Source organism: Parambassis ranga, chromosome 7 (genome assembly GCF_900634625.1).
Source record: "Parambassis ranga chromosome 7, fParRan2.1, whole genome shotgun sequence".
Taxonomy (NCBI): Eukaryota; Metazoa; Chordata; class Actinopteri; family Ambassidae; genus Parambassis; species Parambassis ranga.
In genome coordinates, this window is record NC_041028.1 from 18,393,490 (window position 1) to 18,409,468 (window position 15,979).

The 15,979-nt window shown below is 44.7% G+C and overlaps 1 protein-coding gene across 3 annotated transcripts in view; it reads left to right on the plus strand.

Annotated features, from left to right (window-relative positions):
- Positions 1-247: 247 nt before the first annotated feature.
- atp2b3b (ATPase plasma membrane Ca2+ transporting 3b) overlaps positions 248-15,979 on the plus strand; it is a 40,175-nt gene continuing 24,443 nt past the window's right edge. For all 3 annotated transcript variants that reach the window (XM_028408979.1, XM_028408977.1, XM_028408978.1), the window contains exons 1-6: positions 248-544; positions 5,278-6,102; positions 10,979-11,176; positions 12,689-12,946; positions 13,171-13,296; positions 14,667-14,792. In XM_028408979.1, coding sequence (XP_028264780.1) covers positions 5,853-6,102; positions 10,979-11,176; positions 12,689-12,946; positions 13,171-13,296; positions 14,667-14,792 — 958 coding nt within the window. In that variant the 5' untranslated portion in view covers positions 248-544; positions 5,278-5,852. The remainder of the gene's footprint in view (positions 545-5,277; positions 6,103-10,978; positions 11,177-12,688; positions 12,947-13,170; positions 13,297-14,666; positions 14,793-15,979) is intronic.

Consider the following 15,979-nt stretch of genomic DNA (forward strand, 5'->3'; position numbering starts at 1 on the left):
CCCCTCCTCCTCCTCCTCCTCCAAAGATGTCGCATGAGCTTCTCCTCTCACCGCGGCGCTTCTTTTCTTTTTTCTCTTCTTTTTCTCCCAGTGTCCTTAACAGCTAACCGAATTCGGTCACATTAGGAGCTTTTACCGCTGGCAGCAGCTGGTCCGTCCGGGCGCACGGACTCTCTCTCTCTCTCTCCCCCTCCCCTCAACGGAGGTGTTTAAACCCTCAACCCGGCGCATCCTCTCTCTCTCTCTCTCCCTCTCTCGCTCTCTCTCTCTCTCTCTCGCTCTCTCTCTCCTCCACCGCCGCAGAACTCCGCCGACCAACCGTCAGGTGACCGCGCGGAGCGGAATATTCATCAGCACCGTCGTCGTCTTTCATCCCTCCACTCCTTCGGACTCCAGGCAACCGGAGCTGCCGCAGCACCGGCCCCCCCCCTGTATCCTCTCATCCGGTTTGGGACATTCTCCGCTCCACGCACGCACAGATTAACGGGGATTCTGCCTCCCCGCCCGCGCGCTGATGCTGATGTCCTTGAGCTCGGCCTGCACGGTGAGTCGGTGAGTCCGTGCGTGCCCGCGTGCGTGACTGTTATTTACCCCGGGTGCCCGAGCGCCGTTTTTAATAGGGAATATGTGTTGCATGCGCTGTGACTCATTAATGGCATGTAGGGAGCTTTGACGGACTAACTGGATGTGCAACATGGCCTAATGTGGCATTTCTCATCACAGGCCTTACACTGCTGTAATAATAGCCCATACAGTAGGGCATACCATAATAACCTGGCAAACAACGCTATGACATTATTAAGAAGTGTGTGTGTGTGTGTGTCTGCGCTTGTGCGCGCATGTACGCGTGAATGTGCTTGCGCGTGTGTGGAGCTAATGATACCTATCCATCCATCAGTTCATCCATCCCTTCGTGTCCTGTGTCGGTAGATGAAGGGCTGCAGTCCAACATTTTTCACCGAGCAGCATGCGCTATTCTCCCGCTTGCCTCTTGGTTTTCCCGGGCGCTACGATGTACCAGGCTTATTGGGTATCAATTGTGCTGTTTGCCTCGGTTACGGCGCATCACACCTGCAGCCCTGAGCTGCGGGGGTGTCGGTTTGATCTGGCAATGATCCGTGGCCGTGGAGGAACCTTCACAAGTCGCCCGGCGCAGGGTGGGTGTGAGTTAGGCAGAGCGAGGCCGCCGGTGGCCGGGCCGGTAACCTTGCGGAGGGACATAGGGTAGGAAGTGGCGCACCACTGGCTTTACTTTCGCTCTCCCCTTGCGGTCTGTTAGGCCCACATTGTAGTCTGTGTAGCTTTAATCATGACCTCTTGTTGCTGTAGTCTGTGTTGGGGATGAGCGGAGGATGAAGCTCAGGCACGTCTGAAGGTGACAAGGAAAGGTCGTTTTGTGTGGGGAAACACACTGTTGCATGGGACAATTCCGGTACAGGAGCACTGCTGGCAGCTGCAGGAATGAGGTGTGGGTTTGTTGGAGAGTGATTCTTGTGGGAGGGACAGGACAGTATGAGAGCGTGCATGTGATGATACATATCAGAGTGATTAGTCTTCTTTCTTTGCCTTTATTCTATCATCATGCACATCATCACTGTCAGTTGCTCTAATTGGCTTCACATGCAGATAGCTGTGCCCTGTTGGCAGCCCACCTTTAATGGCTGCAGCCACTGACTGTGTCAAATTCTAAGTGTGCTATTCCCGCTGGGCATTACAGAAGTGTGTGACTGGCGCCAAGCCAGCAAACGAGAAAGCAGCAGCCCAGATACAAGGGCCCCGCCAGAGGTGACCCTTCAGATGCCGGAAAGTAGGACTGCAGGTGCACAGGTGGACTGCAGGATAGGCGGCGTACACACTGATACAAACGTGGACATGCTCACCCCAGGATCACACACCACTGCACATGTGCTCAGCCGTGTGTATACATGTAGTGTGGCACACACATGTCCCAAAGCATACGAAGCCCTGCTGGCATAGAATCAAACTTTCTCTCCCGTGTCTTCCACTCTGTACCCATCTTAACCTTCTTGCTGCTGTGACAAAGAGGAAAACACCCGAGGGAAAAGAGTGGCCACTTTCTTTAAAAAAAAAAGAAAATCAAATTGCTCCTGCCCTCAGAGGGATATTGTGCGGACGAGAGGGGCTAGCATTCATGATAAATGGGCCTGCTGCTGAGGATTGTGGTGACCTTTTGTCTGACTCTTTTCATGTTCAAACCAGGACACCCCCCCCCCCTCACACACACACACACACACACATAGGCGCACTCTTACTTTGAAAGTTCTGTGGTGTATGACACATGTGTGTGTCATGACAGAGATCATGCAATGGAGGTCTCTGGGCATGAGTGTTAGTGTCTGTGTGTTTACTGTCTATTCGTGATGCTTGCATCCTGTGGCTAAAGGTTTGTGCGTGTGTTTATGTAAGAGTTAGTAATGCGTAACAAATGGAGTAACAAAGTGTTTTTTTTTTACAATGTATGTAATGCAGGCTCACATGCGTGCATCCATGCACACATGTACTGTCCACTTGGAGACATTCAGGAAGGCAGACTAGGAGTTTAGTTGGGAATAGTTGGGAAGGATGAACAGAAGAGATTTTTTCTTGCGTGAGCATTATAAAATCAGACAGAATCAGTGAGTAAGAGATCGGGCTGGGAAGAAAATGTGCAACTGGCTGAGTAAATAAATGATTGCAGTAGCAGGAAGCAGATAGGCAGAGAGAACGACAAAATGAGGGAGTCAGGAGAGGGGGGAAAAGAGGGAAGTAAAATAATAAGCAAAGAGACAGCAGAGGGCATGGCATGTAAAGAACAGATGTAAACTTGTATAGATAGACGGATACAGATACATAGATGGAGGAGCAAGCATGTAAGAAAAGACGGAGAGCCAGAGGAAGCTTCAAAGGTAGAGCAGGGTGACTCAGTCATAAACTAACACTCTCAGTCAGGATAGAAGCATGGCAGGACAGAGAGGAGGAAGGGAGGGAGAAGATGCAAGAGGCAGAGGGAGCTGAGGGAGAGCGAGGAGTGGAGAGGAGGGAGGAGAAAAGGAATTAATGATGAGCTTCAGTTCTGTTTTTTTTGCACTCATCCTTATGTAAAATACCCTGATAGGGAAATCTGAATATGTTGCATCATGTGTGATGCTGAGAATATTTAGCTACAGCCTGTGCTAATTGCTCATGTGGGACGAGGCTTCATCTCAGCTGGTGCAGCTGAGAGGAACGCAGGTTCTGTTCTACTAGCCTGCACCGAGCATTATTGGTGTCAGGCTTATTTTAATACAATCACTTCTACAGCTGGGCTGAAATGTTAATTTGGTGATTAGGATTTTTTTTTTCAAAAGATTTAACAAGAACAGCTTACTTCAGGAAATTCCCCTCTTTCAGGTCTCAGTCTTGTTAGAGCGAACATATTGAAGGTGAATTAATCACACCTACAAGGCCTGTGGATGTGTCCGGGGATTAGCTGTGTGTGTCGGTGCGGATGCACTGTACGTCCCTGGCTTAAAGTAGCATAATCGAGGTAAGGAACAGACTGGCAACAAAACACATGAAAAGGCAGAACACGACAGTGGATGCATCCTTCTGCTGGGTGTGATGCCTGTGCCACAGAGCTCCATTGTAGTGAGGAACTATTAAAAGCATTTCAGTGTTCCACACTCTTACACCTGCTGACATGTGCTCTTATTAGCACGATTGCGCACACTATAGTTTATTTTGATTCAACCTAACATGCTCTGTCTCGATGCTGGCAATTCTCACTAAAATGCAAATCTGTATTATGTCTATGTTCCCAAAATAGCCCTTTATTAAGGGACCATTTGATCTTGTTTGAGCTATGGTTAAAAAAACTAAAAAAGTTTAAGGAAACTACTGAGAGGTTTTCAAAGATAGATGATACATGTGTGATCAGTTGATACGTCGTCTTGACTTTCGATAGCATAGGATACTGAGTAATGGATCATTTTGTTTTAGCCTCCGTGTTTATTGGCTTAAGGAATTCTAAAGGGTAGGCGGTGATGTGACGATATTCACTACAGGCCTACACCAATCAAATGATCAGCTTCTCGGTCCTGGTAGATGGAAACCAAATCTACCTCATGGGGGGTGTTTGGTGTTTCACTGTAGAAGCAATAAAGCTCAAAGATCTTTAACACTATTGAAAATATTAAAATAGCAAAAACTGGCTTTAAATTTAAAGTGGATAAAATTACGTATCATGAACCGACCATATTCTGCAGATAAGACAGAAAACCTCTGTGACAACACTCAGAGAGCAGTTTTGAAGCTCGCTGGTGGCTCTGGCAGTCGCCATTTTGCTACTGTACAACCCACCATGGCTAATCCAACAACAGACGAAGCTCAAGTGGAGCTGAGGTGGACAGGTGACACTTAGCTAAACAGCTGATGTTAGTCAAAGAAACTGTCCCTTCAATTATACCTAACTTTAGGCTTTATCATTCAAATTAAAAAATGTATTAGAGATACAGCCCCCTGTGACCCTGCACTGCAGGACAAAGCAGGTTCAGATAATGGATGGATGCATGAGATATATATGTATAAAGTCCCTAAATTTGGCATTAACAGGAAAGTTATTCTAGACATAACATGATGTCTTCAGCTGTCAAATTTTATGGTTTAACATGAAGGTCTGTGGGGATTGACTCACTTTTGGAGCTAGCCTCAAGTGGCCACTGGAGAAACTGCATTTTTTTTGCACTTCCTTTCACTTTGGTTCCTCTAACATGTTTCAGCATACTGTGGTTTTGGTTTTGGAACTTGCTTTACTGTTACTTTGTGTGTTAGCGACCAGTTGATAACCAGAGCATTTAGCAGCTAAAGGGACTTTATCTGCTTCATTTTCTCTGAAGTTAGTGGAGTATTGGACATAAAATATTAGGTGAAAAAATATACAGGTGAAAATATTTCCAATAATGAATTTTGCTGATTGTCAAGCTTACATAATAAATATGCAACTATGGTTGTGTTTGGTTCTTGTTGCATTACCCCCCATCTGTGTATGCAGCTTTAAACATCGCATTAACAGATCAATAGCGTAAGTGAGGTGTTGCACCCATTTGCACTGTCAATCTTGTTATATCATGATTGGTGATATTTTTTTAGCCACTGCATAAAACACACGTTTCACAGCTGAATCCAGCCTGAGGACACCTTATCTCTCCTCTCAGAAATTATCTGATGTAATGGTAGTAAGTGTGATCAATAGAAACGAGTGCTAATGTGCTCTTCCTGCTTCCTCTCTCTTCCTCTTAGGTCCTGGAGGTGCAGCAGTAGCTACCTCTGAACTGGATCCAATTCTTGTCTCTGATTTATCAGCCACCTTTGCCTCGCTCGCCCCTCTCTCCATCCGTCCATCATCCCTTCATCCTCGTCTCTAAGTCTGTCAGCCCGTCTGTCAGACCATCCATGGACTGGCCGTGACCCTGGAGGGAGGGGGACAGAAACGAGGAAAGAGTGGAGTCACAGAGGAGACGAAGGAAAAGAAAGCTGGATTCATTCAGACGTCACGCTTCTGAGGTGCCCCTGCTCGCTGTCCTTCATCCCCCTCACCCTCCTCCGTCACCTCCTCCTGTTATGGAGATTTAAAGGAGCAGTGGGAGGCTAGGCTGAGACAGTGAGGAGAAAAATACACAACCAACGCCCCTTACACAAAGTCAAAAAGTGGTTTGGGTGTATTGTTAAGTTTAAGAATTTTAAGTAAAACATTTAGAGAGAGTAACGTGATTCTGACTGTTGAGCACATGAACAACCCTCACCAACCAAGAGAAAGGGGACCTGAGTAGCCTAGGGAGAGAGAGGAGGACCAAAAGAGAAAAAACCTTAGTGACATGTCAACAACTGCCACGATGGGAGAAATGGCAAACAGCACCGTAGAGTTTTATCCCAAAGGGACTCGAGGCGGGGGCGGAGGAGGAGGAAGGGCAGATGGCAGCCACGCAGGGGGAGACTTCGGGGTCACGGTGACGGAGCTAAGAGAGCTGATGGAGCTCCGAGGGTCTGAAGCCCTACAGAAGATTCAGGACAGCTACGGAGACACAGAGGGGCTCTGCCAGAGACTACAGTCCAGCACAAGTGATGGTGAGTAGTTACGGATGGATGAATGGGTAAAATGGAATGGAAGGATGGATGAATGAATAATGGAGGAGTAAATGAATGAATAGATGAGAGCACAGATGTATGAACAGAGAGCTGGAAGAATGGTTGGGTTGATTAGTACATACATGAATGGGTGAATAGATTTCTGGGTGGTTCTGGGGAAAATTGGACGAAGATGAACTGGTGTGGAGTGAGATGGTTGAGATTGCACTCTGGGCTGACCACTGGGTTAGTGGTGTCACATCATCCAAACAATCTGCCTGATGTGTGTGTCATCATCGTTTTGACTTGATTAAGACTGGTTACATGTGGTCACCAGTCAGTCAGGAACAGCATACTTGAAAACAAACTCTGACAGCAATAATTTCATTTTATGAACACCTTATTATAACTGCATTTACTGCACGTCATGGACAGCTGACTTCAGGACAAAGGTGGCTGCACTCCCATTAGAGTGTAAAAACATATTTCACTCACAGACTGCCATCCTGGCTATAGAAGGCAGCTTTTGGTCGGGCTGGATGCACAGAAAACATGGTTGGTTGGTTTAATTGATGAATGGCTGACAGGATTATAGTGGATGAATGAATGGAGTAAAAGTGTGCAGGGATTAACGGCAATCTCTAACAGCAACAGCACACCAGCAGGAGTGTGACTTCCAACTCTCTCTCTTTCTCTCTCCCTCTCGCTAAATGGACGCCATGTGCAACGTTAATGTACTTTTTAGTGTGCTTTTTTCAGTCAGTGTATTCTGTAGGGGTAGACCGCTTCACAAAATCCACGGTTCGGTTTGTATTGAGGTTCTGTCACGGTGTTCGGTTCAGTTTACATTGTTGAGGTTTTTGTTGACTTTTTGAACACTCTGGATATACCATAGATTGGCATTGAATATATATCCTGATTAGAAAACATTTAACATATTGATAAATCAGTTATTACATTGTGTTGCTGCTTAATAGTGCTTCAGAGTGCTCCAGTGTCGCCAACTCCTCAGTAAGAGAAGCAGCTATTGGCTGACCCACTAAATGACATCATCGCATAATTTGCACTGTAGGAAAGAGGAATAACATCGTGTTCGAACTACCACTGTTTTTAATTTTGCTCTTCAAACATGCTGTTTACATCCCGCTCTGTGCGCCATGATGGGACCAGCGGCAGCTTTGTTTGGAGCTCCTCTGTGCTCTGACTGCAGCTGATACCGCTGCACGGAGCTACTGTGAGACTGACCGCCTGTAAGTGCTTTGGGGCGGGAGAGGAGCTCACGTTGAGGACAGTAACTGCAGGACGATACATGTTTTCACGTCTATCTCCAAAAGTCACTAGAAAAGGTTGCTCGATTTGTCGCTAGCTGCCTTTGACAAAAAAAGTCGCCACATTTAGCAAGAGAGTCACCAATTTGGCAACACTTGTCTCCGTGCCAGTGGGATAAAATGCCTCCCTGCAGTACTTGATGTGCATGTAATGAAGCGAAAAACATGCCCCGAACATGCAACGTGTTTACCGAACGGTTCAGATTTTTTCCCTGAACCGCCCCATGCCTAGTATTCTGGCATAATGGACAAACCTGTGGAAAATGTCCTGAAAATGTTTTGTATGTATTGACTAAATGTTGCAGCCTTGGAGAATATAATGATCATTTTAATGATAATTTGTTGGTCAGTGGCCCAGTGTGGTGTTTGTCTGACCCTAAGGCCACCTGACACCTGACCTCATGACCTTTCATTTGACTTTACAAATGCTTCATGGACAGCACAGGCAACCAGAAACATACTGTACTTTTTTCCACAGTCCAATATTAATGGGCAAGGTTGGCCTGTTATGTGTGTACAGGTGTGTATGTTGAGTGACATGCGTTGAGTGACGGTCAAAAAGATGCTTGGGCTAATTCAGACATGGTGTTATCACATACTGTGTCCAGCAGAGTGCACTCCAGCCCTCAGCATTGCCCGCAGCAATGTGTCCCTTACAGCTGAGTAAACAGTGGTTAGTAAGTCAGTTCCTGATCCCATTATTTTGGCTTTGTCAGGAATATATGTTCAAAACATTTCAAATCTAAATCTCACAACAAACCGCTGACGATTTGTCAAATCACACAGTTGTGAGGTCATTTTTGCTTCATGGTGAGGAAAACATCCCCATATTTATTTATACAGTTGCCTAAAGGGACATTTACTAATACCAAATAACTATTAGCGACGAAGAACAATGTTTACAAAGCCTGAAACCTGGCAAGATGGATTCTGTGATCTCACACATTCTGCAGGAATGTTGTCTCAGTAGATAACATCTCATACTACCAACTGCAGACCAATAGGAATCAGCAGTGACGCCCAGCCAGCTGGCAGGTTCGAATCCAGAGTTTTCTGAGTTTCAGTGCTAACCACTACACAACTAGTTAGGTCAACATTTTGTATAAGTTCACGTTTTAGGTTAAACTTGTCCAGAAATATTCAAGGAAACACACAACTTCTAACTGTGATACAAGATAATAAAAGACTCATATATTGAGCATATTGTGTAGAGGTGCTGCAGTGGTGTTCTTCTGATCAGACAGCAAACCATGACGTATTTACTGACTTATAGACCTTTAATTGTAACAAAAACGAAATTAATTAATGATAACAAATACATTGTTACAAACCTGATACTGAATGTTTGTTAACATAATAAATGAGTCGACTCATGACATGACATATTGATCGGTCAGCTAATTGTTTCTTGAGCAATATATAATAATTGTACTAATACAACACACACACACACACACAGAACATGTTAATGTGATTATGCTAATCAAAGATTCATAATGATTACTGTGTGTAGAATCTGTGCCTCTGTGTCTTCAGTGTGTGTTTGTGCCTGTGCACACTTGCATGTTCTAACAGGGGTGTGGTACCACACTACACCCACTCCTTCAACTAGTTTGTAGCCTAGCAACACAACAGTAGAGAGAAGTTGGCTTGGAAAGTCCGTTAGAGAGAGGAAGATGACTGAGAACTGTGAGATGGAGATAGTGAGGAACAGAGAGGGGTGACTAGTGGAAGGAGAGAGAGAGAGAGAGAGAGAGAGTGTGTGTGTTTAAGTCTAACCAAAGTCTATGAGGGGTGTGTGTGTGAGAGAGAGAGAGAGAGAGAGAGATGGATAAAAATTGAGAGGATTGGTGGGTGTTGAGTTACAGTAAGTCTGTGTTGAGTGTTGCTAATTTGATACTGCGAGCTGGTCAGGACTCAGTGCAGCAGGTCCCAACAAACTTAACACACACAAGTGTGCGCACGCACACAAACACACACAGACTCATGTATCTGCAGATGTCCCTACAAAGCTCAGTTGGCAAACAACACACACAAACACACACAAATACTGCTCTCCACACATTTGGATGGTCTTATTTTGCACTGCGCTGACTTTCACAAATCACATATGGTGTGATCTGACATGACAAGCCAGCCAAAGTGCAAACATGGATGCAGAGGGATGCTCCAAGCCCCACCTTAAAGATATCTGATCTGATCTAACCTGTGACTGATCATTCTGAACTCGCAGCCGGAGATATTTTCTGCTCTACAGCTGAGACGTTTGACACAACAACAATAACTGCTGTCTCTGCTTTGTATGAGTACAATAAAACTGATCACAGAGCTGGGATGTGAATTGGCAGATCAGATGGAAAATGTGGGTATATACAGCGCTGCACAAATACATTGTGTGCGACACACATGCACACACACCCCATGCACTTGTACATTATGATGCAGTTAATGCTGAACATCATCTGTAATATAATACACTTAGCAGGGTGGGGGTTAAACCAATACAGAACGGGATTTCTCTCACACACAGACACACACACAGATATGTATACCCCAGCACTGCAGTATGAAACCATTATTTCCTCAGTGAAGAGACAGAAAAGAGGGGAAGGAGAAAAGAGAGAGAGTGTGTGTGTGTGTGTGTGTGGTAATGGGGGGGGGGGTGGTTGAGGGGTGAGGAGGGAAAGCTAGAACAGCTTGCCGCATTGTCAAGGACACATCAAGGGGAGATTGAGAGAGGGAGAGAAAAAAGAGAGGAGGAGAGCCGATGAGAGTCTGTGGAAGAGATGAGGAGGAAGGGCAGAATGGAGGGATGGATGAGAGAAAGAGGGAGGGACCAATGAAAGAGGGATACGGCTCGCTACAATTACTCAGCATAAGGTCACCTGTTTTCTCTCTCTCCCTGCCTTGCCTTGGCCTGAACCCTGTTGAGCGTCATATTGCTCCACAGCTCTTCGGCAGTGCTGGGAGCTACATATGACTCCCTGCAGCAAGCACATTGGATCAGGATGTCTCTAAACACGCAAGCACGCACACAGCCAAACAGTCGCAAAGACTGTCACCAATCTCAGCCAACCACAGCATACAAATGTGTCTTCCTCCTCCCCAGCAGCCAATCAAAAAATTTTAAAAAAGCTTCACTCCACACCTACTACACTGGAGGAATGACATCACCTGTTGCTAGGCAGAAACCTGTTCAACACAGGAAGCCCTGGACCTGATATCCTGGTCACCATGGAAACTGAATCACTCACAGGGGTGAGGTTGAGGGGAGAGGATGGTGAGGATGGAGCTGTTGCAGCAAGGCTTTAAAATTCAGAGTTAGCTGCCTTATTAATTGACTTCTTATGAACCTAGCTCCAACAAACTAGAAGGGGAAACATTTAAATGATTCAATAAACCCTTTAGACTGTGCATTTTACATTTTAAACAGCACCACAGTCACTCAGATTGTGAATTGTGCATGCAAATGTGCAATGCACAATTCAAGTGTCAGTCCTTGTCAGTTTTGTTTATACATAAAGACGTTTGTATGTATCTACTCACAGGTCTCAGTGGGGACCCGGCAGACCTGGACCGTCGGTACCAAGCATATGGCCGAAACTTCATCCCCCCAAAGAAGCCTAAGACTTTCCTGGAGCTCGTGTGGGAAGCCTTACAGGATGTCACGCTCATCATCTTGGAGGCCGCCGCCATTATCTCCCTAGGCCTCTCTTTCTACCAGCCTCCCGGAAAGGAAACTGAAGGTGAGGAAAAAGTACTGTAAAGTTAAAGTCATACCAGAACAATGCCATTGTATTTATTACACTGTTGTAAGTTAAGATATAGGGTTTACTGCTATTGCAGAGGTTTACCTTGGTAATATTAAGCTAAAAGTAAATAGCAATGCTTCTATTACTTAGTTGCTTGCTATCAAATTTGGTTTGCTAGTATTAGAAAATTTGATAGCAAGCAATTTTTTTGCTGCTTAATTACTTCATTTGCAAAAGATTTTAAAAGCTGAGGTATACTGTAAAAAGTAAAGATCAGTTTAGGTTTGCTAACATTAGCCTCCATAAGTTTGGCTCAGTTGTGGCACTTGTAGAGCAGTGCATATATCACGTACCTACTCCTACAGTGTGTAAATGTAGTTGCTGCAGCTTAAAACACAGTACACTCACTGAACTCCCTGTTTGTCCTGGCTAATCTGACCATTCAGGATTATTTGCCTTACACTCAGCTTTTTGAGCAAACAACAGTAATAAATACAGACGCACGCAAATGTGTAGTGAATAGAGTAACAACATGCTTTATCGCTTATTTTTTGTTATTTTTTAACTTTTACAGTTTCAATTACATTACAGCAGGGGCTGTAAATCAATTGTGGAACGTGCAGTGGAAAGATTGTGGTTACATGTCAAAATACCTGAAGCTTAAGATTAACATTAGATTAAGAAACCTTTATTAGTCCCACAATGGGGAAGTTGCATTTTTGCAACGGCATACAGACAGCAAGGGATAAGTTAAGAAAAATATATATACATTATAAAATAGACTACCAATAAAAAGATGTATACATTATAAACAGTTTACATATTAACAGTTATTGCACAGGTGAGTGGAGGTAGAAATGGTTTATAAACTGTACATCGTGCATCAAAATAAACTAAATAATTAATGTATTGTACACTGTGGTGTGTGAATATTGCACATATCAGAAGTGTTTATTATACAGTCTGACAGCAGCAGGAAGGAAAGACCTTCTGTATCTCTCCTTCACACACACCGAGGGTGGAGCAGTCTGCCACTGAAGCTGCTCTGCAGAGCTGACAGGGTGTCCTGCAGGGGGTGGGACTCATTGTCCAGCATGGATGTCAGTTTTGCCAGGACCCTCCTGTCACCCACCTCCTGCACTGAGTCCAGAGAGCAGCCCAGGACAGAGCTGGACTTCCTGATGACTCTGTCCAGCTTCTTCCTCTCCCTCTCAGTGATGCTGCTGTTCCAGCAGACCACACCGTACAGGATGACCGATGCCACTGGTTTATGTTTCCTTGTTGAATAAATCAGAGAAGCTTTGTGAAATAATAGACAAAACCCAAAGAGACGTAAAGGGGGCTCAACCAAATGTTACCATTAGCCTTCTTTGGCTAATACAATGATCAGTGTTTCTCCTACTTTTACATTTGTCTCTGTCCATCTTGCATTTGATAGATCAGCTGGTGCTTAGGCAAAGTTAGACAACCTTCATATCTGACCAATCATCTACCCCTTCTCTCCAGCGTGCGGTAACGTGTCAGCGGGTGCAGAAGATGAAGGCGAGGCTGATGCCGGCTGGATTGAGGGTGCAGCCATCTTGATGTCTGTTGTGTGCGTCGTCCTGGTGACGGCGTTTAATGACTGGTCCAAAGAGAAGCAGTTCCGGGGTCTACAGAGTAGGATCGAGCAAGAACAGAAGTTCACTGTTGTGCGGAAAGGAAATGTCATCCAGATACCCGTGGCTGACATGGTAGTGGGGGACATGGCTCAGGTCAAATATGGTAAGGAAACCCAGGTCTGGCAGAACATCTAAGTATTATTGAAAAAAACTTTATCACTTGCTTTAAGGTCTGCACAGATTGAAATACAAAATGACATGATGGAAACATAGACACTTAAATAAATAGTTTTGTGATACTAACTACAAATAGATGTATACATTCATGTGTCTTCATAGATATAGATACAAGGTGAAGCACTGTGTTATGTGCCTGTCTGTGTTCAGGGGACCTGCTGCCAGCTGATGGTATTTTGGTCCAGGGCAACGATCTGAAGCTAGATGAGAGTTCTCTTACAGGGGAGTCTGACCATGTACGCAAATCTGTGGATAAGGACCCCATGCTGCTCTCAGGTTTGTTTGTTTTTTTTTTACTTGCTGCCCTGCTATTACTTGGAGGTCATTGTGTTAAGTCAATATAATTTATGTATTGTGTTCAATATTTAGTGCCTCAGAGTCTTTAACAGTCTGTACAGCATACAACACCTTCTGTTCTTAGACACCTACATGAAATAAATCATCCATTATCAAGTGTGTGTTATCACATTTTTACTAAAATGTAGATCAGGGGAAGAATAAAAAGTTGGACTTGAGGCAGGTTGAAGAGACAAAGGTAAACTTGAATTGTGCTCACAAAACGCAAGTAGAGTCCAATAAACAGCAAAAACTTCAGGCACAGACGACTGAAAGGGAGAAACAGAAAGACATACCTGAAATGAGCTGCAGAGCTTGCAAAGACAAGGGACTGGAGAGCAGATAAACTAAGGACCTCAGATGTTAAGTCTGTACGGTGGGGAACAGGGGAGCTGAAGACTGGTCTGGAGACAAGAGCAAATGAGTTTTGGACTTTGGTAGATAGACTGAAGCCACAGCAGACAGATGTAGACTCCCAGGAGGATGGCAAGGTAGATATGCAGTAGCACTCCACAGGCTGGACAGAAGATAGGGCAGGAGGTAGAATTCCAGGGCAGGAAGTGAGGCTGTCCTCTCGGAGGACAGATGTTGATTGGTTCAGGGGTTTGTGGCAGTTAACTGTAGACTTAGGATCAGAAAACAGCTCAGAGAAAACAGAGAACTCTGGGTGTGGTAGGCAGTCAGTCTTAAAGACAGCTATCGGATGGACGTGGAGTTTGACAACACAGGATGACGTTGGCCTTCAGCCGATTCAAAGCAGAAATCATTCTACCCTGGTGCATCTTCATGAACTGTTTGCATCTTTTGGCTGACTCAGGGGCAGTCATTGTGTCGGTAGTCACAGAAACAGGACCAGCTCACAGAGAATCCGGTGTTTGCTATCTGCGGACTGGGTTTGGAGTTGGCTGAGTTTTGCTAACCCAAGAACAGGGGAGATGGTGGGCAAGATAACCACCATCTAGGCAAATGCAGCAGAAGCCTAATGACAGGCAGTTGAGGAGTTGGGCAGATAAAGGGGAACAGAATTGACAAGAGCTGCAGGGATTTATGAGAGGTGATTCCTAGAAATGAAAAGCACCTCTACAAGCTGAAGTGTTTCTGAATTTACTCATGTTGTTAAAGCTCAAAAAAAACATATATACATAAAAGCACTTTTCGGCAAGTCAAGGCTCCTCGTGTCCCACTGTAAGACAGGTCCCTACTTTTGTGTCCTACACACACTCAAATGACAAGAGCTCACACTCTTGCTTCATATCTTTGGCTATTTATTCCTAATTGAACCTAAAGCATGCTTGTGTTTGGTTTTAAAGGTACCCATGTAATGGAAGGCTCGGGCAGGATGCTGGTGACTGCTGTAGGTGTCAACTCACAGACGGGCATCATCTTCACCCTGCTGGGTGCTGGAGAGATAGAAGAAGATGGCAAAGAGAAGAAAGGTAAGATGCCGTGCGCTGACACATGACATCTACAGAAATGAGGTTTTTGACTGTAAAGAGAAAAAAGATGTTTTTGTTGAAGAAACTATAGAAGGATGATGATTTTAGTTTTTAAATATGCAGAACGCTACAGGCTGTAAGCATTTCTCACACATCTCTCCATGAATGAAAGTTTGTGTTAGTGGCTGGATTACTGATCAGGGGTTATGGGCAGAAACCCAAGGGGGCGGCCTGAAGTGAGGCACTTTTAAAAAATTCAAATGCATTAGTTCAGATTTAATGATGACCAGGGCTGCTGCTCAATGGGAACTGATATTTACTATGCCAAAATTCTGAAAAGGCCACAGTGCTTGTCTTTTTTGGGGGGTATCATAGGTACCATAGACAATGTATGTACTAAGGCTGCAACTATTTTCTGAAAGCTGCATATTTCTGTCATGCAGCTGTGTCATGACACTGGTGCAGCAGCGTTGTGCAGCTGCCAGACCGGTCGAGTGGATGTGTTTGTACGCATCAGCTGCACATTTTTCCCCTCTTAGTACAAGTACAAGTAATTCTTCTTATTATCATATGCAACTACAGGTGTGTTCACACTTTGAATACAAAATAAACAAAATAATAAGCACCCTTGCTGATGAGAGCAGTGAGGAGAAATATTAATATAAAAATAAACAATAAAAACAAAAAAAAACAAACACTGCCCACAAACAACATGAGGGAGAGGGTCAGGCAGACAGGATGTAGTCAGGGAAGGTCTCCAAATTTAGGTAACATAGATTCAGTGTCAATGTCATATAATGTCACTTTTTATTCATCCTACCCGACTTTTGTCATAACACAGATCCAGGGGGTTTGATCCACAGAACAACTAGTGGACAAATGTACCCGCACAGGCTGTATTTGCTGTTTAACTGTTAAAGGTAGGGTAGGAGACTTTGAAAACTCAGTGAGAGTCAGCCAGATTTAGAAAGTACACACCTCCCAATCACATGGACGCGCATTACCTGAAGACGTCTGACTTCGGCCATCATGCACGTACATCTCTGGCGTCCGCAGAGCAGGAAGAGAGTGACAACCAGCCAATACTCCGCACAGGGTCCACCCGGAGGATTGGCTGATGTTTTCAGGGTTTTATAGCTTCCACAGATGATTCATATTATTTGTTTTAATGCGAAACTGCTGAACTA